Source organism: Erigeron canadensis, chromosome 5 (assembly GCF_010389155.1).
Source record: "Erigeron canadensis isolate Cc75 chromosome 5, C_canadensis_v1, whole genome shotgun sequence".
In the NCBI taxonomy this organism is placed as follows: Eukaryota; Viridiplantae; Streptophyta; class Magnoliopsida; order Asterales; family Asteraceae; genus Erigeron; species Erigeron canadensis.
In genome coordinates, this window is record NC_057765.1 from 32,388,889 (window position 1) to 32,416,856 (window position 27,968).

Genomic DNA, 27,968 nt, shown 5'->3' on the forward strand with positions numbered 1-27,968 from the left:
AAGGTTCTAAACAATAGTTGTAAGTGTATAAAAGAAAAGGAAAAAAAAAATTAAACTAATAGGTCAACAGTTTATTTCATAGGGGTGGGGTAATATATCATAGGGTTTTACTAAAAAAAGCTCTAAGGGTTTTCGTTAAGGTGCATTAAATAGTTGTATACTTACCATAAAAATCAGCGGATGAGCTTTTGATATGAAAATATACAACCTTTTTATGCACGTTAAATGTTTCATTTAACATTTTCCTATATAATATCATCCGGTCATGTTTATTTCATATGGAGGTTCACGGTATCCCCGATCCCAAATCGAGCAGCCATCCAACATTCGCCCGCTCCCTACAATCATTTCTTACATTTAACCTATTGTATGGGTTATATAATGGGCAGGTGCTAGTATACTAGTGATTGTATAATTCTTTCACTTTTATGGGAGTTGATATTTATACCACAGTAATCAATAAATATATAACAACTATGCATCACATACTTGGACAGTACGCTGTAAAGCTTGTATATTGTGATATATCAATCAATTTCTGTGATACATTTATCACTTCCCCCAAAATTTAACAATGACATGTCATTATCAATATACCTTATAAAGCAAATCCACTACTTTTTCTCTTTAAATTTTCTACTTTAAAAAGACAAAAATACTCTTATTTCTATAATTATCCTTATAACTCACACCATGAGATACCTACATTACCCTTTCATAACACCCACCTTTTTTTTTACGCTCTCTCCTCATCCCTCCCTCCTTCCACAATCAAAACAAAATCCAAACAGTGTGAAAAAGATACGCTCTCTTCTCTCCCTCCCTCCTTCCACAATCAAAACAAAATCCAAACAATGTGAAAAAGGTCTTGCCCCTTAAATCTATATATATATATCCATATACATACCCTTTTACATACGTTACCGCCTCTATCACTTGTCGTTGTATTGTGCGGGTACCCTTCTAGTAAGGAAATAATTTTAACATACATTCAATCATTTATGATTATTTTTCCTATTGAAGAAACAATTTGATAAAATATATAAATTGACTCACATAAAAACCGGCCAACTGCTTCAAAAAATTAAATAAATGAAGTGCAAATTGAAAACTATTTGGTAAAATTTCATTTAACTTAATAAGTAAGGATACTCAAAACTTCGCTTCTATTTAAAACTACTAAAACAACTCAAAGAAGTTTAACTAATGTTGAGCTAACCAGATACATCACATTGATTAGTGTGTTGGTACATTTTAGGCATTATGGATAATTTAAACATCTCCAAACGTTTCCATTGTTTTGATAATGAGTAACAATACATATAATGATTGTAAAATGATATAAAAGCTAATTTAGGCATGCATACTCTATTTTTGAACCTAAAACAATGAAAACGTCAAGTTTGAGTTTATGTAGCACTTTATCATAAAAACCTGACACGACACTTGTTGTGAAAGACGACCGTTGGGGACGGCCTCAGTGCCCTGTTGCGGTCGTGCCCTTCTATCCCAAATGGTTGTTTTTTCACTGAGCCTTCGTTGACTCCAAACTTGTTCCATAACCTTATATTGATGTTCTAAGATGATTACAAGTGACAACTTTCAAAAATAACAACTTTCGTTTTTCGTCAAATTTGAGGGTCGAAAATTTTCTAACTATAAAAAGAGCACGACTCTTGTTCAGGGGACGACTCTTGCAGGATTAAAGATCGTCCCTCCTCTGTCCAGATCGATGAGATTTACTGAGCGCTCGTTACATAAGTTCATGACCCGAAACTTGTTCCTAAGTGTTATATTATCATCCTAAAGTGTCTGCAATTGTCAAATTCCAAACCTAAATACTTTGATTTTTCACAAAAGTCTTAGGCTAAATTTTTTTTAAGTATTGAAGGTCAACAAAAGTCAAAACTAGTTAAGTTGTCAAAATTGGTCAACATATGGATAAATTCAGATTTATATTTGAAATGATAGTGGGTTATCTTCTGATCACTTCCATAACATATCTCGTGACTTTCTCAATCCCCAAACATCCTCACTCGGTAAGCATCTTCTTATCTTTTTTTCTCTATATTTTGTGTTAAAGTTGGTTTGGGAAAGTTATTGTTGTAGTGGAGACTTCATGGGAGATATACATGGCTTTTTGTGAAGTTCCAGGTAAGGCAGGGCTCTTGTTTATGGCAAGGCTCTTGTGCCCTGGAGGACGGCCTCTGTTAAGAGTCGTCCGGGTCAAGCGGTCACAAAACACTTTTTGACTATAAATTGAAGACTTGGTGACTTTGGTAACTCATCTCTTGCATCTACAACTCCTGAAAAAATACATACTTATTTTTCTCATCTCATATCATTGATAAATTTGGCAAGAGTGATAAGATTGTAGTGAGGAAAATATTTGTGTAATATTTGGGAGCCTACATCTTATATATTTCAATCATACTAGTGAGTGTGATTGTGGGTTGAAGTTTTAGTGGTTAGATTTTCAATTTTATAGATATCTCTAGTGGTTAGAGATTGTGTGTTCATCTCTTGAAGTGTCAAGAGCTTGGTGTATTCTAGTGGTTAGAATACTTGGTGTAATTTCAGATTTTCCACCGGGTTTGAAGAGACTAGTGCTACAAACTATCGATTCCTGAATTGGGGAGTGGATTATGGCGAATTTGTTAACATTCGTCCGAACCACTATATATCGTGGTGTCTCTTGATTTGGTGATATATTTCTTACTCTAGCTTTTCAATTTGATCATATTTATTACATAATTGTTATAGTGATTATAACTTGCACAAACAAAGGATTAAATTGTTATTTCACAAATAATCTTTCAAAAAGAAATTAAAAATTGGTATAATCTATTCACCCCACTAGATTACACGTACAGTGTGGACATGATTTAAAAGTCCTTGGATAGACACATATTCATTTTATATTGAACTAATAGATTACTTATATAATCCAACGGATGATGGTTTGTTGCGAAATATGATAGGTGAGTGATGATTGTCAGTGATGGTGGTAGTGGAGATATGTTGGAGGTAGGTAACGACTGGTATTGATGATGGTGGCGACGAGATGTGGGAGATGAATGACGACTGATAGTGGTGCTATTTTAAGGCTTTTTGTAGTTTTGATAAAGGTTTGTTCATTGAAAAGATATTATAGGTATTTAAGTAATGAAGTTAGATGGTGAATGTTAAAGGAGTCTTTCGGACATTTTAAACTTTTAATATATTTGAAAAAAAGTGAGTGGTTGAGAAAGAAGTAAAATGCTTTATAAGGTACCATAAGCAGACTTTTGTCAGGGTAAATATATCTAATACACTGTCAACTCAGCGCCACATCAGCAAAACTCCCTTCTAATACATTTTCCCTCGATTTACACGCAATACATTCAATAATATCAATACTGATCTAATTACCACTATTTAAAATGTAATGAATATTAAAGCATGTGAGAGAAAAAGAAAAAAATAGAAAACAAAACGAACATTTTTTCCGTATTCATTGTCATTATCTTTTAATACACTCTTCAATAGTAACATAATACATAACACTCTTAATGGTGTTCATCTGTATTGAAATTTAATCCTAACTCAATACATGACCACTGAGAATCCTCAAAATGTAATCATGCTATTTTTGCTAATATTTTACATCTTTTGATAGGATTAAGGAAAAGAAAGTTGTCATTTACTCAAAATAGAGAAATAACTTGAAACAATCCTCTCCTAAATGTGTAACCTATTTATCTATATACTTACTATTATATACATATAATTTACTTTTGTTAAGAAGTTAAAAAAAAAAAAAAGAGACAAACAAAATGATCATTTATCTTTTAATATATTTCCATTGCCCTTTATATCAATTATCTTTAAATCAGTTATCACCATCACTCGCCGCTACCGCCATCACCCCTTGCCGCCATCACCACTGGTCGCAGCCAGCACCATATCACCGCTCCATTGCGCGGGTATCTTTTTATCTTTTGAAATACTTTCACCACCTTCATATTAACGACCTACATCACTTGACCCCGCAACATCACCAATAGTCGCCACTATCACTATCTGTCGCCGACACCACCCAACGTTCGTTGCAGCCACCACCAGTGCATTGCACAGGTACCGTGTTATTAAACTTGATAAAACTATATGCATTACAAAAGTTATAGTACAAATTGTATGAAATAATAAAATGATGATCTCGTTAAACTTTAGAAAGTTGTATGCATTATTGTTGGTATTAACACTAAAAAAAAACACATGTTAAGAGATACATCAGCTTAAATTCGAATGAGGTCCCTCTTCGTTTTGTTGTGTAGCTAATATCTTAATTATGGGTCATAACTTATTATTGTGATGTGTGGTCTCTATGTTAATAAAAGTGTCGGCTTTATGATATTTATATATATAAAAGAAAGAGAAACCTTAAAACGCACATTCATATATAATTAATTAGCGTTCAATTTTAAAAATGTAAAGTACTAATCATACTGGGAGTGTCTTAGTATGTTTATCAATTATCATCAATTATCAACTTTGTAATTGAGTATATTATTGATTAATTGAGTATATTAATATCAAAATTGCATGATCATATATATATATGCAGAGATATAACATGCGAGAGGAAGGAGCTAAGCTGTCTATGAAAGTGACGCGAACGACGCAACCAAATCAGACAGTTGTTGTAGGCATAGGCGGACCTACATATAACCTAGGGGTAGCCCGGCCTATGAGTCCGCTAGATTCATGTAGTGTAATTTTTTTTGGAAAACGATATATTATTTATTGGTGTTACGTGTCAAACAAATATGGAATACCCGTCAATGCAACTAATTAAAAACTTTGAAAAGATTATCCTAATAATAAATTCATAAAGATGTACTTGTGCAATTAAATGATAAATGAAAACCACCCAAAGTGCCAAAAACTCTTAACAATCATAAAAAATTGTCAAAAATCCTAAAAAATTGTAACAATTTAGTCATTGTCGTTATTTTACGTCGATATAAGGCCAACAATAAAAAAATTGTGTTGTCCGTCTTTACAAATCTTGGGTCCTCCATTAGTTGTAGGTATAAATGAAATAATAATAATAATAATTTGTGATGTCTAACAAAGTGACTTGTACGTTTGGATATGAGATATATATACGATCTATATGCTAGTTAAATTTTTGCACGTAATTTCTTTACACTTGACTTATATGAAGATTTCGTACGTATGTGATAAATTAATCTTTTAAGTTTGTGTAACTTAAAATGTGTAATTTGTTCGTTTTTTGTTCTACAAATTAATAACATGTGTCTAGACTTTTTCTTATATAAAAGGGTTTTTGTAATTTTCATCCAAAGCATATTTACTTAACTTAAACTTTCTTTTGAAAATGGAAGTTGATCTTGGTTCAATAAGCAGTGTTCATTTATGTAGCAAAATTTCTATATGAAAAACATGAAAATTAAAGCTCATTAATTAATTTTATACCTTTAAAACATAGCTTGAGACTTAAATACACAAATTAAATACAAAATATCTAAGGGAAAAAATAGTTAAAGACCACACACAATATGAATGGTTCGACGTACACTCAACAAACTTAATCATGATCATGATCATAAATATCAATAATAGTACGTGATCAACTGTCAACAAAAAAACATGAACAAAGCATGAAAGAAATAATACTTTCTAACCTTACCATTTCACTACTTCAAATATATAGATACATCGATATAGATATTATTGATCAGTCTCCTCTTAACGTCTTCGCTGCCAATATGGAAGATGAAAGCGTAGCCTTGATATCGAAAAGGCAAATTTACTCGCGTAGTAAGTCACATGCCTACGATGAACTCCAGAATTTCCGATCATGGCTTTTATTAATGTGTGTTGATCAATCTAACGTTTGGACCGCATCTTTGTCATGGGCAGTGTTCGTTATATTTACTTTTATAGTTCCTAGCTTGTCTCATTTCTATCTAGCGTGTAGTAATTGTGACAATCAACACGCTAGACCTTTCGATATGCTGGTTCAGTTGTCTCTGAGTTGTGTTGCTACGCTTTCGTTTGTTTCTCTTTCGCAGTTTATGAGGATTTATGGACTTCGTAAGTTTTTGTTCTTTGATAGGCTTTGTGATGAAAGCCAAAACGTCCGTAAAGGGTATACTGAACAAGTCAACGTAAGCTCTCGATCGTCCTATATGTTTCACTTTTTTTTTTTAACTGATCATTTTCTGAAAGTTATCATTGAAACAGTAAATTTGATATTTTTCTAGTGTCTGGAAAAAGTAAATATGATAATATGAAGTTTTCAAACATATATAGGTATTAGATCTTGAACATTTTGAAGGATATATCAAACTCACTTGTTAAGAAACTAGTCTGCTAACAAATTATACAGATCTTAATTAATCAAACTAAATAAATATGAATTTGGGCTTATTTGTCTGCAAGTTACTGTTTTAACATCTGATTACATATTTAAGAATTAAAAGATAAGTATCCTGAAAACTTGAAAATTTTTAGTCCTATTGATTTCGTTTCCTGTAGTGTGATCCTTAATTAAATTGGCCCAAAACTGTGAACATTATTGTTTACTGAATGTAAAAATTTTAAACTTAAATGAATATTTGACAAGTACTATTCGTGTGTTAATGCAGAGATCGCTTAAAATTCTCTCCATTTTCGTGATCCCATGTTTCGTTCTCGAGTGTGCATACAAAATTTGGTGGTACAGTTCTGTTGCCACAGCCATAACTTTTCTCGGAAATGTTATGTTGAGCGACGCAGTAGCATGTACCCTGGAACTCTTCTCTTGGCTATACAGAATCGTGGTGTATTTTCTTGTGTGTGTCCTTTTCCGCCTAGTTTGTTCCCTGCAAATCCTGCGTCTACAAGATTTTGCCAAAGTTTTCCATATAGACTCTGATGTAAAAAGTGTAATGAGGGAACATCTCAGGATCAGAAGACACCTGAATACTATAAGCTATCGTTATCGTGTTTTCATGTTGTTGGTCCTTATAGTGGTCACGGTCAGTCAGCTTGTATCACTTCTTGTAACTACTCGCAGCACTGCAGACCTCAACATTTTCGAAACCGGTGAACTTGCAGTAAGTGTTTGTATCTATGGCTTTCTTGACAAAAGTTGGGTAAAAATGGGTTCGGGTCAAGTTGAGTTGCTTGAAACACTTTATGTCCATACTTTATATTTACGGTCAAAGTTGAAAGAAAAAAAATTAAAAAATCAAATTATGATATTTAAAATGGGACGGAGGGAGTACATTTTAACACTTGGGTCAACTTTCAACCCATTTGACCCGCTCTTTTTAGCTACCTTTTAGTAGTACGAGTATTTTTTTTATTATACCCGGCCAGATTGACCTATGCATAAAAGTAACTGGCTCAAAATTACCATTACTAATTTCTAATGATATTTTATATGGGAATTTGGATTTAATTTACAAGATGGTGTCTGTATGTCTTGTATTGTAGTTGGTTTCCGTAAGCCTGCTTGCTGGTTTAATGATTTTGATGAGGAGTGCGACTGGGATCACTCACAAGGCACAAGGCGTGACATGCCTGGCTGCCAAGTGGCATGTATGTGCAACAATTGATATCTTCGAGTCACCAGAAGGTGAACGAGAAGCCATCCCATCTGAAGAATCGACATCAGACTGTGATGTTGGCAATGAAGAAGATGAGTTGGTAAATACTAAGCTTATACCATCCTACGCTTACAGCACAATTTCATTCCAGAAAAGGCAAGCCTTATGTAAGTCAGCTAAACTTTCTTTATCATGATCATAGTAGCAAATAATTACCACCCTGAGATCCGTAAAAAAAGGACGGTTATGGAGTGGGATGGATAAGAGGTCAAAAGGGGGTTGGGGCAAAACAATACTAGCGCTAGGCGGGTTGACCTGCAAACACTTTTTGCTGACATTTTCTATGAATATTGAAAGCATTTAATATGAATTAAAAAATCATATTACGAATAATTACAACACTAATCTGAATAAGTTTCTAATAGTAAGCAAAATAACAAACTTTGGGCCACTTTTCGACCCATTTCATCTTTACCTAAAGTCTAAACAAAGGTTACTTGATCTGATTAAGATAATTGATACCAAAATCAGTCACTCATATAATTAACGATTTCGGTTTGAAATTTGTTGTAGTGTCTTATTTTGAGAACAACAGAGCTGGGATAGCGGTGTTTGGGTATGTCCTAGACAGAACTACACTACACACCATAGTGACAATAGAGTTGACGCTGGTCCTATGGTTGCTTGGAAAGACCATCGGCATTTCGTGATAAATACAATGTCAGACCAAGAAGATTCAATATACTTGTGTAAAAAGTACTACCACCATTTGGTTACATGAATTGTTACACCAAGACAGCCACCTACAGCAACGTATGTATGATACCGTGAATGCCCCGTGAGAGTGTGCAATGAAAAAGATTGAACAGGATTCGCAGAAATTTTGAACGAGTGTGCAAAAATGAGGACATGAATATTTTTGTGTGTTGTATGTCTGTTGATGGTTATATATGTTATTTGTTCAATTCGTTTATTATGTCGATTGTAACTTCAATTTATTTGTTTGAGTCGTTCACTCATTATACACGAATGTAAGTAGCGCATTTACAATTGGAATTATATATGTGTGCCAAAATATATAGCTCATGTGGTACTCATGAGTTTGTTTTTGAAGCCGATATCTATGCTCAGTCGATACCATCATCATATATGAAAAAGTAGTCAAATCGGAAAGATGTGAGTTAGGGGTTCAAAAGAGTTTTAGTTTGAAGTATTTATGGTTAGTCGATATTGTCATCAATTGTGAACTTCTTTGTAAACGAGGCGAATCAAGGTTCATTTGATAAATTGACTAATATAACCTTTTCTTGTGTGGATAGCTTTCATACCACTGGTTTAAGTGGGAGCGGACCGGGTTTTAAGTGCTAGCATGTCCAAGTCCAACAATGAACAAGTGGATCGTTGCTAAAGAACCATCAATATTTGTAGGGCAAATTAGTTTTAAAGGTATATTGCTTGTCATTTTTATCTATTAAAGGTATTAACCAAAAAAACCCTCTAATATAATATAAGGGTGTGTAAATTTCGTCTAAACTAGGTAATAAAACCACTATCTGGTTTTCCAAAACTAATGTAGGAGCTGTTTTGTGTGTGTTATCACCATGTCATTAGTTTGACCGTTTACTTTAGCTCCATGTCACTTCGCCACATAGACTCGTTGACCGTTTATATTTCTAGATCATGAATTTTTATGTAATGTGTACATACACTGCAAAATCAACCACCACCACATCTGTACACAGCACAAATACAAAAGTATCTGAGCCATAATAATACAAGTTTCTCATACTATTTGTCTATTTCCACAAAAATCACCACTGCGTGTGAATGTAAAGTAGAAAATGACCACCATTCAAATCTAAAACAACTGCAAAATCATATCTTTAAATTTCTAGCACCACAACCACATGCTCGTTTTTCCGGTGACGAAGGTATAGTCGTAGAAGAAAGTATCGCCGGCGAGTGGCGTGTGGTTAGGACGATGGATTATGTGGGGTTTGCTATCACTTTTTTCTTCTTTTGAATCATCGTCTCCTATTACAGTTATAATTTCAGATTGAAGGAAATTGATGATGATGCTAATGATTTATGGGTTTTGGTGACAAACCCTAACCCCCAAATCTCACACCTCAAAAAAAAAAAAAAGTAACATTGAGATTATAATTATGATTGTCATACGGTCACCCCATCACCTCCACCCTAGAGATCCGACCATCTGATCCCCACCACCATAGAGATCCGGCCATTTCATCCTCACCACCATCAAGATTTCGGTGACGGCAAAATCAGTGGCGGCGGAAGGAGCAGCGACGGTGGCAGATGGTAATGTGCTTTTTTTCATTCAAAAGTCTTTATCATCAAAATTAAGCATTATCCTCGCCACCCTATCCCATCGAGATTCCGGTGGATATCCAGCACTACCGCATCACCTCCAGGCTCCAAGTTACGATGATATATTGCTATTATTTATATATACTTGTTTGAGTGTATGTATGTTTTCCTAGTGTGTGTAACACATCTGGGTATAATGATGTTGATTATCCGAGTATTAGTTCCTTTCTCTTTTTACCTACAAATGATGATGTTGATTGTGATGGAGAATTTTTTTTCTCAAATTTCGTAAATATGAATCTGGGTGAATACATATTATATGTATCCATAAACTGATTTTTGGTCTATTCATGTGGCAAGCCACTTAGGACAAAACAGCTACACGTGGGGGTGGTATTTTTAATCACTAATTTAAGGTAAATTTACACCATTAGGTATTATAATAGGAGGTGTTTTTGGTTTATACTTATTTTAGTAAAAATAGACAACTTAAATACCTTTAAAACTAATTTGCCCATATTTGTATGAACCGCTTGACGTTTAGGTCTAACCGAAGCGGATTTAAACTGGTTTTGATTGTTTTTGACTATGTTTTTACTATCATGATTCACGTTTATTTTTCATGACCTCCTATCTTGACGTAACTTTTATTTTATTTTTTGAAGTAGCGAATGTAGACAAAACCTTTTTCTGAATTAAAGTTTTTCATAGAGTAGATACTAGCTTAAAGTTAGTAGATTAATGAGATGACAAAATAAAATATGTTTTAAAAAAATGTTTCCATTTAAAATGCTTTAATAAATAAATGTAACTAATAAAAATATGAAAATATCATGTCTCATGAAATTAAGGAGTAAGTATATAATATAAATACAAAGACAATACAAACTATTTTTTTTTAAGGTTCGAATGGTCCGAACCTGTTCATCCCACTTATCGGCACATACATCCTTCGAGCAGAATGTCATTCGAATTTTTTAAGAAATCAACCTCCTATTAATTTGTTAAACGACACGACTAGTAATATGAATAGCTGATGGTGCTTTAGACCATTGGCATAGGCATAGTCCTCCCATGAAGTAGACCCGGGTTCGAGTCTATGGAAGGGGCAAGGTTTTTCTCTTAATTAGCGTCGTGTCTTCGGGCGGCTAGATTAAGAGGTTTTTCCTCCTACCGAGTATTGTGGGATGGTGAGGTGGTCACCTACATCATTGTGTTCGACTTGGGTCGTCCATTAGCCTTTCAAAAAAAAAAAAAAAGTAATATGAGTAAATCTTACCCTTAGGTTACCTAGGTCTTCCCAAACCTAAAACCCTCATGTTGCCTCAACGATAATACAAACTATTTTACATGTAAACAAAATCTTTCTGTCATTCCCAATTCCCATTTATTAAATTTTCAAATTAAGGAGTTAAATATGAGTAATAAAGGTGGCTGGTATCCCGACCAAATTTTTGGTAAATAAATCAGACTATTTGCAGCGATTACTAACAGGGGGCTTGCTATTTTTTTTTCCAGATTTGTCATTGCAGAAAGGAAGCCCACACTATTTGCAGCGACTATCACTGCAAATAGTAGATGTGGACTGCAAATAGTAGATGCGGTTGAGATAAAAAAAACTTTGGGGAAAAAATAAAAAAAGTAGAATTTAGACACACTCAAAGGTTTGGCGCCTTTGCACGGCAAAAGAGGGAAACATAGAAATAAAAGTATCTTTTTGACTACTATTTTAATACTGTACTTATAATTACCGTCGGCAAGATCTCAAGAAACAAAATTAGGGCTTTTTTGCTTTAAACCGTCAAATCAAATGCTGGATTTATACTGATTTTTCGTTTTATTTTATTTTTGACTTACAATAACAATAAAGTAAAATGGAAATCGATTCAGCAGCAATTAGTCGGTGCTCAGTTGAACATCAAATGATTTATAAGCAATGGTTTACTGCTGCTGATTCAGGTATCCTTCTCCTCTCATTTATATATATAGATAGATATAGATTATATAATTTTAATATCTTAATATTAATATATATATATATTTTTTACTTGCAGATGGAGATGGTAGAATAACTGGTGCCGATGCTTTAAATTTTTTTGTCATGTCAAATTTAGGCAGACAAGAGCTCAAGCAGGTCTATTTTACTAAAAATTCTATACAATTTTATTCTTTATTTTATTCTAATTTTTTTTGTGTGAATAAAACTGAACTGTATTATTGATATATAATGTAATATTTGTTTGACACATATTAATAGATCCTATAGTAATAGTTTGTTGTAACTAACTACTACAACATGTTAGAGTTTTAATGCGACTCCGGTGTTGCCACATGATTCTTATTCGTTTGCGAGAAAGTTTCGTATTGTTAGGGATAAGTTATTGGAAATGTATTCAACTTTAGACTAAAGTCTACTGCATGTATTGAACATAAAATAAGCAGTATTCGACTTTTGAATATTGCTATTGTATGTGTTCGGTGTTGCTTGTTTGACGTGTGGCATTCATATATAAGTATATAACTATATACGTTGCCATGTCAGCAAAGTGCTACTGGATAGATACAATAGTGTTAGTTGGATTTTTGATCCACACCGTAGTAAAGTTCAAACTTGGATAGGTACAATAGATTTCGCGCTATAATATTTAATGCCTCAAGTTTTAGGATTAATGTGATACTACATTACCTCTATCCTCTCGTTTTCTGTTATATACTATTTTTTAATCATATTTGGTTTGTTTGTTTTCTACTTTAAAGCTGATATGTTTAAGTGTACATTTGCACCAATTCATTTGGCTTTTTAGGTGTGGGCAATTGCAGATTCTAGACGACAAGGCTTCCTTGGCTTGAAAGAGTTCATTACTGCAATGCAGGTAGTTTGTAATTTAGTTATACCTTTTCTTTTGGCACTTCTATTATTTTGCTCATGTGAACTTTTTGGGCATAATTGCAGTTGATTTCTATGGCACAAGCTGGGCATGCTATAAGCAATGACGTCTTAAATTCTGATGGTAAGCAGTGCAATCACTTTCTTTTTCTTGTTATACGACATTAAAATGTAGTTTTTGAAGTTTTTTATGACTTTTCTTGGGTACATGTTATTTTACATTGCAGTTGATTTTGAAAATCTGAAACCACCAGTGATGGATGGTCTGGATATCTTACTAGCTGTATGTATACCTATCTCTCACTTAAGAAGATTTGAGACACAACACGGTTCTTATTGTCTGAGACGTCAAACTTCTTTAATGTAATCATAACTTGTTTATTAATGTATGCAGAAGAAACAACGCCGGCAAAGTGATTCTGAAACAAATGGTAATGGTTTTAAATTTTAAATATGTTCGGATTATAATGACAAAAATAGAGATTTCCATTGTTTATTGTCTTTCTTTCTGATGCTTGCTTCTAACATTGATTTAGGTACTTCACAGCCACAACCACAATCAGCATCAGCTGGTTGGTTTACTTCTTCAAAATCTGCAAAGAAGGTATATGATATGGATGTAGTCCTAATTATTCACCTAGTAAGATGAGATACTTAAATATAAGTAGCAGATTACTATGTGCATATGAAAGATCTAGGATACTTTTACTAGCAATCTCTAGGAAAATAGGATGTCTGAAACTTCCATCTTCATACATAAAGTACACGAATATCATGCTTATAGAAGGGCTGAACGGGACATTGCCCCAGTCTTAGATTGGTCGATTGGAGCAGAGTTGTCTTATATAAAATCCAACCTGCAAAGTAGAGCGTGCATGATTCAGCTGTTAAGATTTTGCATTATTGTGCTGCTTTCTGTGCATATTATACAAGAGTAAATTACGATTGTATTGACCACCATGGTTTAAAAAAGCGTTCTCGAGGCGCGTTTTGAGGCGAAGCGGGCATGGAGCGCGTATGAGGCGGCGCCTCAGGGTAGTCTTTTGGTGCGTGCGCCTCAGGTTGATGAGGCGGTAGAGAAGCGCATGAGGCGGAGAAACCAAAAAGGGACGAACTTTCTTTGATCTGCATCTCTGATGATGATGATAATGATGATCGAGATCTGGGATCGAAGTTAAGGATGATGATGCGATATGAGTTAATCGAGATCAGATGATGATGATCGAATGTATAATTATATGATTCAAGAAAGTAGAATGATGATGATGCCGATCGGAGTTAACATATAGGACCTGAATATTCTGTAAATGAAATTGTTAGAGATGAAGGTCAATTGGTGAATTGGAATAGATAGAAGAGACGAAGACTATAGAGTAAAGATTAAGTGGTGGGAAAGATAATGATGGAGTGACTGGAAATCCATTTTGCTGCCACGTATAGAACAATATAGTATATGCGTATTTAATTTAATTTAATATATTGTCATATAAAGTTACTAAGGATTACATGTTTACAGCTCTAGTCCCTCAATTTTTTTACATTTTAAATTATATTGTGAATATTTTATATTAACATATATATAAAATATTAATATTTTATTATCGCCTTGACCTTACGCCTCGGTTCGCCTCGAGGCTTACGCCTCTTGAGGCGAAGGGAAAACGCCTCGAGGCTCGTTTCCGCCTTTTTAAACCTTGTTGACCACCAAGATATTTTTGAGCTTCTTTGTATTATAACACTGTTTACTATTACTGATTGGCTTACCTCTTGAATTGTGAATTTACGTTTCTACCGGAGAATTCATAGCTTTGGTTGCATTTTACGTATCATTCTTTCATCTCATTTTATCTATATATACCCAGGTTCCCTTGACTGCTGTTACATCAATCATTGATGGCCTAAAGAAGCTTTATATTCAGAAACTGAAGCCTTTAGAAGTCACATATCAATTTAATGATTTTGTTTCTCCTTTATTGGTAAGTAGTCTTAATCTATGTGTTTCGATGCTATAGCAGGTATTGTGTGTACTATAAACCTTTTTCACATTTTTTCATTACATGGTTTACTGATTTAGCACATGACCAATGCTAATCCATTTACTTATAAATGGGTCGGTTTGATTTTTATTATATATTATACAGTAAGATTATATTCAAATTTCAAAAGTTTAGCTAAAAGGGGAACGTTGCAAAAGTGTATTTTCAGAGATTAGGTCAAATTTATATTAGTGTTGTGTCTTTGTAATCATAATTAACGCATTAATACAAAATGTAAAATGGAAGAAGAAGTACTTGTATATGTTTGTAAATCCAAACCTGACTTAACCCATTACCCTACCAGCACTTCTTTTTGTCACCTTTATCACCTATGGTTGGTTACTATGTTAATTTTTCTTGATGTCCTGTTTTAGACCAACAGCGATTTTGATGCCAAACCCATGGTAATGCTTTTGGGTCAATACTCAACTGGGAAAACAACATTCATCAAGCATTTGCTTAGAAGTAGTTATCCAGGCTAGTTTTTTTATCATCCCTTCTCTTTTCTTTGTTTCTATTTTTATGTTTTTGTTTTCATAAATGTTGTATCTTCTATCAAATTTAACCTTAACTATCATGAAATGTAAAATGTTTCCAAGTATTGTTCACGGAGTTTGTAACTATGATATTAGAGTTTGATTAACCCACTGATGTTAACTAACAATTTAGGGAGTCCACAAATTGACAAAATAAAAAAGTTGTATTCATTGTTGCTAAGTGCGGACTCAAAGAGCCCACATGATTAAAGCAAGCTGAATTTGCTGTTTCTAAGTGTGTATATGGAAAAATGAATTTGTAGCTCCCAAACCTTGTTTCCCAAACCTCTTAACAAGGTGACTAGTGTTTAACAAAACCTAGAAGTATTGCTCCTTTATTTCGCTCTACCAATCTCATTTACGCACCTGATTGAACAAACCAACAGTCAACCTCCAATCACATCATTTATGAATCCACACTTGCCAATGCTGAAATTGACCAAGGCTTGACTTCGTGATTAGCATCAGTCGAAATGAATGTGTTGAAAGATGACAACTAATTGCTATAATTATGTTATTTTTTTGGGATAACAAATATTTCTGTTAGAACTTCATATATGTTGTAATTATAATTATATACATCCTTGTAACAGGAGCTCATATTGGACCGGAGCCCACCACAGATAGATTTGTTGTTGTCATGGTATGTATCAAATCTCTCTTTTTTCTTTCCGTGGTCCTTTAAAATTTTAAATTTATCGTGTACATACCGTGGGTGTGTAGACATTTGGTTTGAAATTTATTAAGCGAATCCAAGGGACATGCTACAATCCAAAGTATGAAAGAAGACATGTAAACCTTCACTTCATAATCGTCTTTTTCATCAAGTTTGCATTTAGCGAGTTTAAATTCAAAAGGAGACCATTAAGAGCCATAAACTATGAAATAAGCAAGTTAATGGAATCCATTTGACAAAGTCAAATGTTGTGGAATGGATGCAAATCCCTTAAGGTTATAGCCATAGTTCTTTCTTACACTCCTTAGTATTAAGAGTATTAAAGTATTATTGTAATGCTTCTCTTCTTAATATAAGAGCATTATTGTATTTATTGGTTTCTACCCAGGCAAAAAATGGTGAAAGATCTTGATTTTTTGGTCGGAAATCTTTTAACTGTTTACAAAGGGTCAAAAGCTACGGATGTGTTTTTGTCCAAAGATTGTGTGCTTGAATATTCATAATCCTGATCGAAGTATGATATTGTAATATGGAGAGGCTGAAACGCCAAAGTTTGATGGATCTATACATGTTATTTATTCTTAATTATAAATATCATTAAAAGTGAGATGGGGTTTGATGTAAGGGTAGCCTACAAAAGTCTTTTAGTGTGTTAGTTTATTATACATTAAGGCTTGAATTGCAGGAAAAAGGAAATTATATAATTGTATATGAAGTACTGAAACATTTAAACCTCCCATAATTTTTGCTTTTATTCACAGAATGGACCAGATGAGAGAAGTATCCCAGGAAATACTGTTGCTGTTCAAGCAGACATGCCATACAGTGGTTTAACTAATTTTGGAACCGCATTCTTGTCAAAGTTCGAGTGTTCTCAAATGCCACATCCTGTTAGTTATCGTGAAAAATCTTATGTGTGCTTTATATGTTATGATTATGTGTAAGCGTATATGTTTATGCTTTAACTAATATGTTTATGTTTTTCTATTATTATAAATAGCTGCTGGAGCATATTACATTTGTGGACACTCCTGGAGTTTTGTCAGGAGAAAAGCAGAGAACTCAAAGAAGCTATGACTTTACTGGTGTCACATCCTGGTTTGCCTCAAAGTGTGATCTCATATTGCTTCTATTTGATCCACACAAACTTGATATCAGTGACGAGTTCAAACGTGTCATAGCATCCTTACGAGGAAATGATGACAAGATACGTGTTGTCTTGAACAAGGCTGATCAAGTTGATACCCAACAAGTATGACATAATTTGCAATACAATATATTACTTTCCTATCTATGCTTAAGTTGTGGCCAACCTTGTTGCTTACTAGCGGTTATTGTTTTGTAGCTGATGAGGGTGTATGGGGCCCTCATGTGGTCCCTCGGTAAAGTCCTAAACACTCCGGAGGTTATGCGTGTTTACATTGGGTATGCTCATCTTATATATTGTCTTACCTTGTTTCTCTGAAAACAATATTTTTAGCTGTGGTTTATTAAGAATTAGTATAATATAATATGTGATATATGATTACAGAACTGATCTTTATACAGTAATTGTAATAATCTAAAATTATGACCAGATTTTTTTGGAGCTTTTATACATTTAAATACACTTGGGATGACGTTTCACCCATTATTATTTTAACTAAGTTAGTCAGATTTACTGAACAGTTTCAAACTCAACTCTTACCTGTGAATGGGACAAAATTGCGACTTCTAAATTTTATGATATTTGGATTTGGGCAGATTGTCTAGTATATATTTTACCTTCACTAAACTTACACCTCTTTTGATATGTAGTTCCTTCAATGACAAGCCTATTGATTCGGTCAAAGCTGGGCCACTTGGGACAGAGCTATTTGAGAAGGAGCAGGATGATCTTCTTAGTGACTTGAAAGACATACCTAAAAAGGCTTGTGATCGCAGAGTGAGTTTAACTATCTTAAGCTTCTAATTTTTATCAGGGTTATGTTTTTTCGTATATGTATTTTTAAAGTCCCAACTCCTGCATACTAGAGATGGGTTCGTAGGACGCACATAGAGGGTACACAAATAAACACTGGTTTGTTAATGGACCAACTTCGTTACCAATGTGTGCTTGCATCATAATTTATAAAGAATTGGGACATTTTGTTTTGGAGCTAAATGACAGATCACAAGTAGCGGTATCAAAAATTGGTGGTATGGACGGTTTGTATAATTGATTAAATGAGTCAGTTTGACCCGCAACTTTTTTTGTCCAAAAGTTCTAGATTTGTTAAAAAAATTAATTTGCATGTAAAGTTTGATTGATATTATCCTAGGCAAGGTTGGGGAACTTGGTCTCGATTCGGAGAGGGGGCGAATCTCGAGTTTTTGGCGACTAGGACTAGGCGGTGGGAACCTGGATTGTGATATTTATATATAAAAACAATAATTTCTGAATTTATATGTAATATAAAATTAGAAATACGCTAGAAACTTCAAACTTAACATAGTCGTTTAGAAACATTAACATGATACTTCAAAGTTTAAACTTAATTGCTCGGAAACATAAACATAATACTTCACAGTTCACAAAATATAAATATTATTTGATAGATTAACAGAATTATTAGTGACTAACACGAACAATAACTTAGTAATAAAAGAAGAGTTCAAAGATAAAGTCATAACTTTGATTCTTGTTGCCCGAGTCTGACCAGTGCTGAACTGAGTTTGACCGAGTTTTAGTACGAGTTGAATTCCAGGCACCTTACTGGGTTGCTTGGGTTTTGCAAGCCTGGTCTTAGGTAATAATTCAAATTTTTTGAATAAAAAAGATTGAGGTTTTATTTTAAAAAATTAACTTTGGGTGACTTTTGTCTTGGTTGACCTGTTACTTTTCAAGCTGATTGTTTATTTACAACTTTTTAGTGATGAAACACAACCCAAATCAACCACCATGCTTATAACGTTTGTCGGTTTAAGTCTTTCTAATCTGATCTTCGTGTCAGATCAATGAATTTGTGAAACGTGCCAGAGCAGCCAAGATCCATGCTTTCATTATTAGTCATCTTAGAAAAGAGATGCCTGCCATGATGGGGAAGGCTAAAACTCAGCAGAAATTAATCGATAACCTTGATGATGTATTTGCAAAGGTTCTTTCTATTTTCTTTTCTATCTGTTTCAGGTTAAAATATTGTGACAACTATGTATACTCACGAGCCTGTCAACACAGGTTCAAAGGGAGCATCACTTGCCGGCTGGAGATTTCCCATATGTAGAAAGCTTCAGAGAGAGATTGACTGGTTACAATCTAGACAAATTTGAAAAGTTGAAACCTAAGTTGATTCAAACTGTTGATGATATGCTTGGTTATGACATTCCAGATCTTTTAAAGAATTTCAGCAATCCATATGGTTAAAGCTATGCGAGGAAAAGTGATGTTTTTGAACTATGTAATGATGTATGTATACATTCGTATCATTGTATGTAGTCTATTATGCAGTGTGTACTATGAGACTAGGAAAAGTGAGTATGAATATGCTGCTGAAAACGTTCTGAAATATCAGCTTTTTTTACACAGTTTTTGAGAACGAAACTGTATGCATCATGTTGTTTTGCTTTCCATGAGAACCAAACCCTATACGAAGACAGACTGGTAAAATGTCGTGCATGGTGTGACTTCAGAGCTTTAGTGCAGACCCTTCCGCATTGGCGGCGAGTGGAGTGCCACACTCCCATTCATCATTTTTGATCTAGCGTGCATTGGCTTTTTGGTTAAGGCTTCATATAGGAGGTTTTAGGATTGTAAGGTTTAATTACCATGATTAACATAAACGGTATAGAGGATCCTTTGAAAGCATAAAATTTGTGTAGGCTCTCAATTTTGACTATGTGATCTCTGGATCTTTGTCAGACCTGATTTTGTTTGACTTGAAATACTGATACGAAAACCTGTAATTAGCTAAATTGGCTACAAAACGCTAGTGTGCTACCCAATAAAAAACTTTTAACATTAAAGTTCATTAATCTTACTCTCTAAGGTTATGAGTAATTAGAAATTTAAATTCATATTTGAATGACTACTGAATCTATCATTTGCCATCACAATTAGAAATTCTATTAAGTTTTTATTATATTTAACCCATAGCGTTTCCATTTATACAAAAAGAGTTAACGAAATATGCAACAGAGTGCAGCCAAGAACAAATTAATTTTTTTTTTTTTACACACTAACCCTTTTAGTTTATAAATAACACAATGCCTCCCTTAATTTTCATGCTGCTGTAGGCAACATCTCTGCCGCATTTAATGACTAGCCCATACAAAAAATACACCTCCTTCCTGATATTTTTGGCTTTTCTACATGTATGGAAAGGTTCATCATACTACATTTTATATCAAATCATTAGTGTCCACAATACACTATAAAACTAATCCAGATTTTAGCCCCCTCTTCGTACCGCCCTTGCATATAACCACATTGCATAACTCATTTATATAAAATCTGAACATGAACTTCAAGTAAAGGAGATTTTACATCATCTAAATATACTAAAGATTTTACATTACTTATAAACGATTTGATTTGAAGCCGAATCAACCCATTTACATAATGTCAACCTGAAAATAGTCAAATACGAAACATTTTACATTGTGAATTGTGATAAACAAAGAGTTGGTTCACATAAGAAAGATAGTCATAAGTAGGGTCAAGAAAGTAAACATAATAAAGTTTGTCTAATTTGAAACATTAACATAGTGAAAAATTGGAAACAGTCTAAGAGGCCCTTTCCTGCTCTGAAAAAAATCCATCGGAGACCAACTTAATTGGCATAAATATTCCGGTATGATTAATTAAATTTAAAAATGTTAATCTTTTCAGCTTCTCAACACGTTTTACTGCTGTAAATTTAGCTTCTCAATATATATAATATGTATGTATATGGAACTGATATAAACGCAATTCTCAAATGCACACCAAGTGTTTGATAAAATTCCCCAATAAAAGATTATCATTTTAAAAAAAGAAGTTATTGTTTTGTGTTCATTGATATCATACACAACAATGATGTTTTTTCCAGGTTTAAGAAGTGAAAATGTTACCACATAGGATGAAGAAAGCTGTCACGGATAACCCGAAGAAGCTTGCACCGTTGATCGATCTTGTTAACTTACCTTCAACACTTAGAGAGTTTATCGGACAGTCGAGAAGCTCTCGATTAGGTTGCTTTCGACGTGTTTGGTCCTACATTAAAGACAACAATCTCCAGGTACTTATAAATTTCTGTCATTATGCTTTTGCAACGTAATGCTTGTAGCCACAGTTAAAGTGCATATTCTCGAGAAATAAGAATAGACTCCCTTGACCAAAGCTTTTGGCCCAGTGGTATTCGAGGTGACCCATCAATCCATTGTAACCGAATTCTAGATACGTGTGGATGGTTATGGATATTTGTCTTATAAAATACACTCTTTTGGGAAAGGGTGGGAAATGTTGCTTGACCGATGAAGCTGGATGGTTTTTTGGTTCTAAAAGTTGATCCTCTATACATACGTAGAGTTCTGCCCCATTAATTGCATGGAAATAGCCAGTAATGTGCTTCCAGATCTTAAACGGTTAAACCTGCAACTAGAAAATATGGAGATACCAAAACCCTTTGTTTTCATGTTTCTAAGCGAGCAACTGCTAAAATGCCCGAAATAGAGATTTCTCTTTCAATCCATTTACTTGTGAACAAGTAGATTTGGGTTAGGTATTATCCCAAACAGGTATCAAAGTTTTTTTTGAAATGGAATATGGTTATATTGGTCAAACGGGTTGAAACCCCTAAGTTGGTTTTTGATGCATACAAGCCACTAAATTGTGTTAAAGATTTGGACCTTATTAATGTAATACTATTGTTTCTAGAATTAGATTTAACTCATTTGTCATATATAAACACTTTCAAAAATGGACTAAAAGGTGTAGCATCAAGTCAGGACAGCGTCACTTGGCCTATTTTCACTCGCACTAAGAATGAGTCGTTTCAACCTGGACTTTTATTGACCCGTTGGTTGTTACCCATGTCGACCTTCTTTACCTTTAGCCTTAAAGATTGAAAATTTCCTGCTAGGAGTTTCGAATATATATGGTGTTATATACCAGAACATTCGTTTCTGTAGTTTATTAGTTAATGGTCAAGGCTAACTAGATTTTTTGCATTGTCACCCACATGCTGCATGTTGGATGCTGATATACTTAAATTGAGTAGGTTGTTATTATTATAAGTTCATCAGATATGGCACTAGTTAAACTTAAAGATCGCGACTTCTCATTTGTCCAGTCTAATTTCTATTAAACAAGGTTTAAATGTTTGCTACCAACATATAACATACTTTGTTAGTTTGTTACTGATAATGATGCATATGCTGCTGTTGCTATTATTCAGGATCCAAACAACAAGAACATAGTCCTTTGTGATGAAAAACTGAAGAGTATTCTGTTGGGCAAAACTAAGGTGGATCTAACTGAACTTCCTATGCTGATCAAGCTTCATTTTCCCAAGCAGCAAAAATGATTATAACTGCGACGAGTTCATGTGTAAGTCCACATTATGACATGAATTTATACTTGTACTTTATCGTTTTGATCATTGTATGATGTTAAACAACCGGTTCTACTATCTCTGAAGACCTTTTTGAAACCAATATACGTCAGATTGCATATCATTAGTAACTGCTTGTCACCTTAAACTGCTTCTACTTGAGTTGTTAGATTAAGAGGTCAAGTCAACTTAGATTTAGCAGTTCAGTGGGCACATCATCCAATTTCAATGGTTTATCCGTAACAAAATAAACCTTTCACGTCGTCTTAAAATGTCCAAGTATATTTCATCTCCTTATATTCATCGTGGTCATGTGTCTAGCTTGTTATCCAGAGTCTAGCTTATTCCTGACCAATACTCACAAAGGGGACTCTACTTTTCAAGAGAGCATCTGAGTAATATCTAGTACGAGTTGAAATGATTCATGGCGTGGCGCTAAATATAACATTATAACTCCCATGAAATTTCAAAGCCAAAAACAAAATTCCAAAGATGACAGATGTATAGTTCAATCTTCATTGTCTTGTTATAATCATCACCTTCCTTTTTCACCAGGTCAGAGCTCATAATTCTAAGATTTCTTTCTGTATTGAGATGTTTATCTCCTTCTCAGTAGCGTTTTCCCCTTGCTTGCAACATAGTTGGTGGGAAATCTTCATCAGGGATTTGGCTTAGAGTGGTACTTAATGCCTTGATTTGTGTTGGTTATGTATTACAAGATGGACACACTCAACTCTCGACTTGAAGATATACAGTTCATAAATAATTAGTTGTGGGGAAACCACCTTGACCAATTATTCAATCAAACTAAACTATCAGAAAAGTGGGAATAAGACACGTGGGTGTGTACGCGAACATTATCTGAGTTAGCTTCATGTAATTAACAACTTAAGTACTTAACCCCATGAGCCTCTATGCTTATGACAGTCTGAGTCACATTTCATCATTCACACAACAATTAGTTGAACAAAACAAAGTGCTGAGTTATAGTTCATATGCCCAGGTAGTGTGGTTTGAAATAAATTTACCACTGGCTATGTCACTTTGCTTACCAAAGATGGGGATGTATGTTGATTTGAACAAATCAACCAGGAGGGGCAATTGCAGAGTAACAATAACTGCAATTGGCATGCAAGCTAACCCACCTATTGGTGCCAACATCCATGGTCTTTGATCACAAAACGCTAGGAACAAGATTGCGCAAAATGCTACCATCATGGAAGCTGTAGAGAGGAATAACGCACAAAGACCGATAATCAACCGTCTCGGTAAACTAACCAGAAAATCCATTTCAGCGAAACGTGTAGTGAGGATTGATAAGAACACTAATAGTGCGCTAGCACCTGAAAATAGAGATATTGCATCACATACTGCAAAGACAGTGAAAGCAATTTCTTTTTTGAACAATGGGATGCCCTTTTCTTGATTGTTTCCACCAGGTACAGTTATAGCTGCTGCAAATACGATTGTTACAATTAATGCAGCAGTTATGCTACATGCTTCTGAAGTTGTTTTCATCCATTGTTCCCCTTCCTTCACCAAATGCGCGTGCTCCTTTGTAAATACCATAGCTGGTGTCTCCATTTCCGCGTTCTTCTTCACAAGATCTTCAGGTGACATGAGCTTCTCCACTTCCTGTAGAATTTTAACTTCTTGTTTATGAAACTTGAGAGAAAAATAACATAACACATTTTCTTATTTGTACCATACCTGAAACCATTGAAGCTCTCGTTGTAGTTGCAATGCTGCACCTGTTGTACGACTAAGTATATGTTCAGATGCCAACCTTCCGGCCAAGTGTAACGTGTTCTCAAAGGAATCTTTAACAAGTTCTCTATAATCACCTATTCCAACATTCAAGTGATAGATAATGTTGTATATTTTTTTCTGAACGATTTATTATAGCTAGTTCAATAAAAGCATGTCCCTTTTCACTCCAATCACATTCTAGTATCAACTTTGGTGACCTGTATAGAATCTCATCAGCCACCTCGTAAGCACCTTGACGTACTGCCTCTAGAAAAGGTTTGCTGTAACGGGGATGACCCATATCAAAGGTGCCTAACTTATCGATATGATTACATATTATACTCAGAAATTTTTTAGCTTCTTGGTATTTCTTTCTCTTCTTCTCTATACACTTGATTGGCGTCACTGATGAAATTTGGACAATTAGGAAACAATATAATCATTAAACACTGCGTGGAAATTATAGGTTTTAGCTATATTTATCTCTAAGACAGGTTAATTAGATTGGTAATTTCTTACGTACCTGCAATTGCTAAAACCGTCCACAGGAGGAAATACAACATAAAGAAAGGGTAAAGAATCACTAAAATGAGGAGACGAATCAACTGATATAATGGATACACTATAGCTATCGGGACTACTGCACATTATGAAGAAAGATAATTAATTAGATGCTAATTAACCTCGTCTAATTAATATCGAAGTTGCATAAACGTGTGTTATCGGTAGCTTACCAAGTAATATCAACACAGTTTCCTGCAACAACCACATGGCCTCTTTCAAGCTTCTTGTTGCCCATAAAACATGGTCAGCCCAGGTGTACAAAACTCTAGGTGCATTATAAAGTGAAAAACTCCTCTTTATAATTCTTTGATGGAAATTGTTTAAAGCTGCAAGATATAAAGTAGGTGCATTTTAGAGTAGGGATTACAATTATATATGGGCATTTTAGAGTAGGGATTACAATTATATATGACAACCTCATATTCCATATATATGTGTGTGTATTTCTAATTATCTAACTATTATGTTTAACAACTTATTTCATAACATAACAATGGATCTTTTCTAAAAGAATTTAAAATATACTAGTAGGTAATATACTAAGTATAGGTACATACATGGACATATCAATGCTTCCCCGAAGCCAAGGTCACTCGGAAAGGTTGTAGCCATAGCCATCAAGAGTCGATCATCTTGTATAGCCACTTTAGGAAATGCGTTAACCAATCTCGATGCTATATCTGCAAGTGTATGACATATTAACCATTAAGCATTCATTTATTCGGGTTAACTGAATAACCCAAACCGGATTCAAGTCCGTAAGGTTATTCCGGGTCATGCATAGCAACTACTTACTTACCGTATTGTTTTATGGAAATAGCATCTTCGAGAATATCAAAATTAATATTTCTCTGAATTTCGACTTCAATACGATTTATAGTCTCAGGTTTGCCTTGTTGCCCATCATTAACAGCTTCCCACAAGTATAAAAAAGTATCGAGTTTATTGAGACGATAAGCTTTCTCTAATGGTGTTTGGTTTCCACTTCCAACAGAGAATAACAAACTTTCACATTTTTTAACCAAAAATTCTGCAGCACGTTTGTTGTTGCAGATTGCCGCCTCGTGTAAGGCAGTATTTCCACTAAAGTCTTTTACTTTGATTTCGTTTTCATCATCTATGAAGTCAAGCAATCTTTCGAGGAAATCATTGCGGCCTTCTTTCACGGCTATGTGAAGCGCTGTGTCAAGATTTGTAAGCGTTGATGTGGCAGCATCTTTATTATTGATTTTTTTAAGAATGAGTTCTGCTTCCAACCATCGCCCATCAATAATAGCTTTGACGAAATTCTTCTTGTGAATGGAGTTGTCTGGTGGTGTCTTTGTTTCAGTGGTGGTGGTTACTTCCACTTGCTCGGCCGGAAAAAGCACATCGTGCATCCGTTTCTTAAGATCGTCATCTAGCACAAATTTGTAAAGCTAAATAAGTTTTTATTTATGTGAAAAGAGTGTTCAGGTTTAATTGCCCTTGTGAGTTTACAAATTTATTACTCTTGGGCGTGTGATATATGAAACTTTTTTAGGTTAATAGCCCGGTGCCCGCACATTGTGGCGGCTTTACGGCGATCACATACGAAACATGCAAGAAAAAAAAAAAAAAACACCGGTGGGGATTTAATTCCGGCGCCGGCGGCATCAAAATTAAAATAAAGAAAGACATCGGTGAGTTTTTTGTTTGTGTAGATATGTGTTTCTAGGATGCGTGAGTTTTTTCTTGTGTGGAAGGGTAAATTTGAAACTTTAGAAATAAAGTGGGGTTATTTTGGGAACAAAAGTTATGCTGAATTTTTTAAAATCAATACTCTTTATAAGAGATTATAGATATAGATATAGATAGATAGTTTATCCATATCAAGAAATATCTCATAATACAATAGTGAGGACCTATCAAACACCTTATAGTATAATTATTTTATCAAATTGGATATATATGTGATATATCTAAACTTCAAAGCAGGTTATAGATGATATTATTTAGTTAAGTTGAATATATTTGATATTTATATAGTTTAGGGAAAGGAGATATTTGTTTCAAAGGTATATGTTTAAAATACTCCTAGGAAGGAATTCAAGATTTCTTTTCTAGCTAACTATGACCAACTTTGCAATCAAATTAATTTAGAATTGAAGTGGCCGCGTTGGGGTTGCGAGGAGTTGAATCTCAACAATTTTCAAACTAAAGTTAACTTTGATACACCTCACTATATATATAACTAATTAAAGGGTGCAAGTTATGTTCCAAATTTTAAGTTCATTGTTTGTTTGCTACATATGCTAATAGATACTTACACATTGGAATTGAAAATGAAAATGTGCGTACCGTCTTCGTCTGTAGGATCTTGTTTGGAACCATATAAGCTTTCTAGTCTTTCCCAAATAAATTTATGCTCTTTATCATGCCAAACGTTTTCAGTTTGCAAATATTTGTCTAGCGAACGGTGTGTAGATTCATTTAACGAACGAAAAATCCAACCTTTGACAAGACCTTCGTATTGTTCCATGATTGTAGAGCTCTTAATCTGTGGTAGTTTATATTTAGTATCAACAAAGCCACGCATATTCTGACTGGCTAAGAGGCAAAGCATCTGATCCTTCCAGAGATCATAGTTCCTTTCGTCCACTAGACTTACTGAAACGAAGTTGGAGATGTTAACATTTGATGCATATAGATATCTCAACTCCTCATCGTTTATTATTGACGACTCAGTTGAGGAACTACTTGACATTTTATTATCGATGAATGGATCACGACAAATTTCACTTGTTGATCGACAGAGACAAAGAGTTATTTTCAGAATTATATATATATATCGTGTAGATGAATATCTATATATAGTAGTACAGCTTCTTTTTTTCGCAAGTTGACTTTTTTCTAGTTATTACACGGTAGCACAAATCATTGACTCGCTGTAGGTGGGGAGCCAGAAAGGAAAATTAGCACCTTGCCCACATAGATATCAGAAATCAGCAGACCTTCCCCCAATAATTCAGTAGCATAAATCTATATCTATATTAATATATATATTAAAAATAAAGGTACA

General features: G+C 34.2%; 5 protein-coding genes across 6 annotated transcripts; 3 read left to right on the forward strand and 2 right to left on the reverse strand.

Moving 5' to 3' along the window:
* The first annotated feature begins 5,598 nt into the window (after nt 1-5,598).
* LOC122599692 lies at nt 5,599-8,566 on the forward strand. Its single transcript, XM_043772243.1, has 4 exons — nt 5,599-6,176; nt 6,657-7,106; nt 7,489-7,768; nt 8,175-8,566. The coding sequence occupies exons 1-4, from the start codon at nt 5,667-5,669 to the stop codon at nt 8,309-8,311; spliced, it is 1,377 nt and encodes a 458-aa protein (XP_043628178.1). The 5' UTR covers nt 5,599-5,666; the 3' UTR covers nt 8,312-8,566.
* A 3,119-nt stretch (nt 8,567-11,685) lies between these two features.
* Nucleotides 11,686-19,626, forward strand: LOC122599490 (EH domain-containing protein 1). Of its 2 annotated transcripts, none has more exons than XM_043772013.1 (16): nt 11,686-11,891; nt 11,987-12,066; nt 12,737-12,805; nt 12,886-12,943; nt 13,047-13,102; nt 13,214-13,250; nt 13,356-13,423; nt 14,682-14,795; nt 15,230-15,332; nt 15,985-16,034; nt 16,829-16,957; nt 17,068-17,319; nt 17,413-17,492; nt 17,865-17,991; nt 19,040-19,183; nt 19,264-19,626. In XM_043772013.1, the coding sequence occupies exons 1-16, from the start codon at nt 11,807-11,809 to the stop codon at nt 19,447-19,449; spliced, it is 1,638 nt and encodes a 545-aa protein (XP_043627948.1). In that variant the 5' UTR covers nt 11,686-11,806; the 3' UTR covers nt 19,450-19,626. The 2 variants fall into 2 exon arrangements, with proteins under 2 accessions (XP_043627948.1, XP_043627949.1); XM_043772014.1 differs by having other exon boundaries at nt 13,217-13,250.
* A 1,137-nt stretch (nt 19,627-20,763) lies between these two features.
* LOC122601914 (upstream activation factor subunit UAF30) lies at nt 20,764-22,739 on the forward strand. Its single transcript, XM_043774646.1, has 3 exons — nt 20,764-20,875; nt 21,113-21,301; nt 22,460-22,739. The coding sequence occupies exons 2-3, from the start codon at nt 21,128-21,130 to the stop codon at nt 22,586-22,588; spliced, it is 303 nt and encodes a 100-aa protein (XP_043630581.1). The 5' UTR covers nt 20,764-20,875; nt 21,113-21,127; the 3' UTR covers nt 22,589-22,739.
* A 797-nt stretch (nt 22,740-23,536) lies between these two features.
* LOC122601607 lies at nt 23,537-27,653 on the reverse strand. The gene is made up of 7 exons (XM_043774355.1): nt 27,248-27,653; nt 25,728-26,327; nt 25,486-25,608; nt 25,099-25,254; nt 24,888-25,004; nt 24,326-24,769; nt 23,537-24,250 (listed from the first exon to the last, which is right to left on the reverse strand). Exons 1-6 carry the CDS (start codon nt 27,651-27,653, stop codon nt 24,456-24,458), a joined length of 1,716 nt encoding a protein of 571 aa, XP_043630290.1. The 3' UTR covers nt 23,537-24,250; nt 24,326-24,455.
* On the reverse strand, nt 23,600-24,235 carry LOC122601606 (ankyrin repeat-containing protein NPR4-like). Its single transcript, XM_043774354.1, has one exon. It carries the CDS (start codon nt 24,233-24,235, stop codon nt 23,600-23,602), a length of 636 nt encoding a protein of 211 aa, XP_043630289.1.
* Nucleotides 27,654-27,968: the final 315 nt, after the last annotated feature.

Coding starts and splice junctions, on each gene's coding strand:
- LOC122599692 (XM_043772243.1), top strand. CDS start 5,667: ATGAAAGAAATAATACTTTCTAACCTTACCATTTCACTACTTCAAATA. Junction 6,177..6,656: donor GGTATACTGAACAAGTCAAC/GTAAGCTCTCGA, acceptor GTGTTAATGCAG/AGATCGCTTAAAATTCTCTC. Junction 7,107..7,488: donor TCGAAACCGGTGAACTTGCA/GTAAGTGTTTGT, acceptor CTTGTATTGTAG/TTGGTTTCCGTAAGCCTGCT.
- LOC122599490 (XM_043772013.1), top strand. CDS start 11,807: ATGGAAATCGATTCAGCAGCAATTAGTCGGTGCTCAGTTGAACATCAA. Junction 11,892..11,986: donor GTTTACTGCTGCTGATTCAG/GTATCCTTCTCC, acceptor TTTTACTTGCAG/ATGGAGATGGTAGAATAACT. Junction 16,035..16,828: donor ATAGATTTGTTGTTGTCATG/GTATGTATCAAA, acceptor TTTTATTCACAG/AATGGACCAGATGAGAGAAG.
- LOC122601914 (XM_043774646.1), top strand. CDS start 21,128: ATGTTACCACATAGGATGAAGAAAGCTGTCACGGATAACCCGAAGAAG. Junction 21,302..22,459: donor TTAAAGACAACAATCTCCAG/GTACTTATAAAT, acceptor GCTATTATTCAG/GATCCAAACAACAAGAACAT.
- LOC122601606 (XM_043774354.1), bottom strand. CDS start 24,235: ATGTCACCTGAAGATCTTGTGAAGAAGAACGCGGAAATGGAGACACCA.
- LOC122601607 (XM_043774355.1), bottom strand. CDS start 27,653: ATGTCAAGTAGTTCCTCAACTGAGTCGTCAATAATAAACGATGAGGAG. Junction 25,255..25,485: donor GGAAGCATTGATATGTCCAT/GTATGTACCTAT, acceptor TATATCTTGCAG/CTTTAAACAATTTCCATCAA. Junction 24,770..24,887: donor GACGGTTTTAGCAATTGCAG/GTACGTAAGAAA, acceptor AAATTTCATCAG/TGACGCCAATCAAGTGTATA.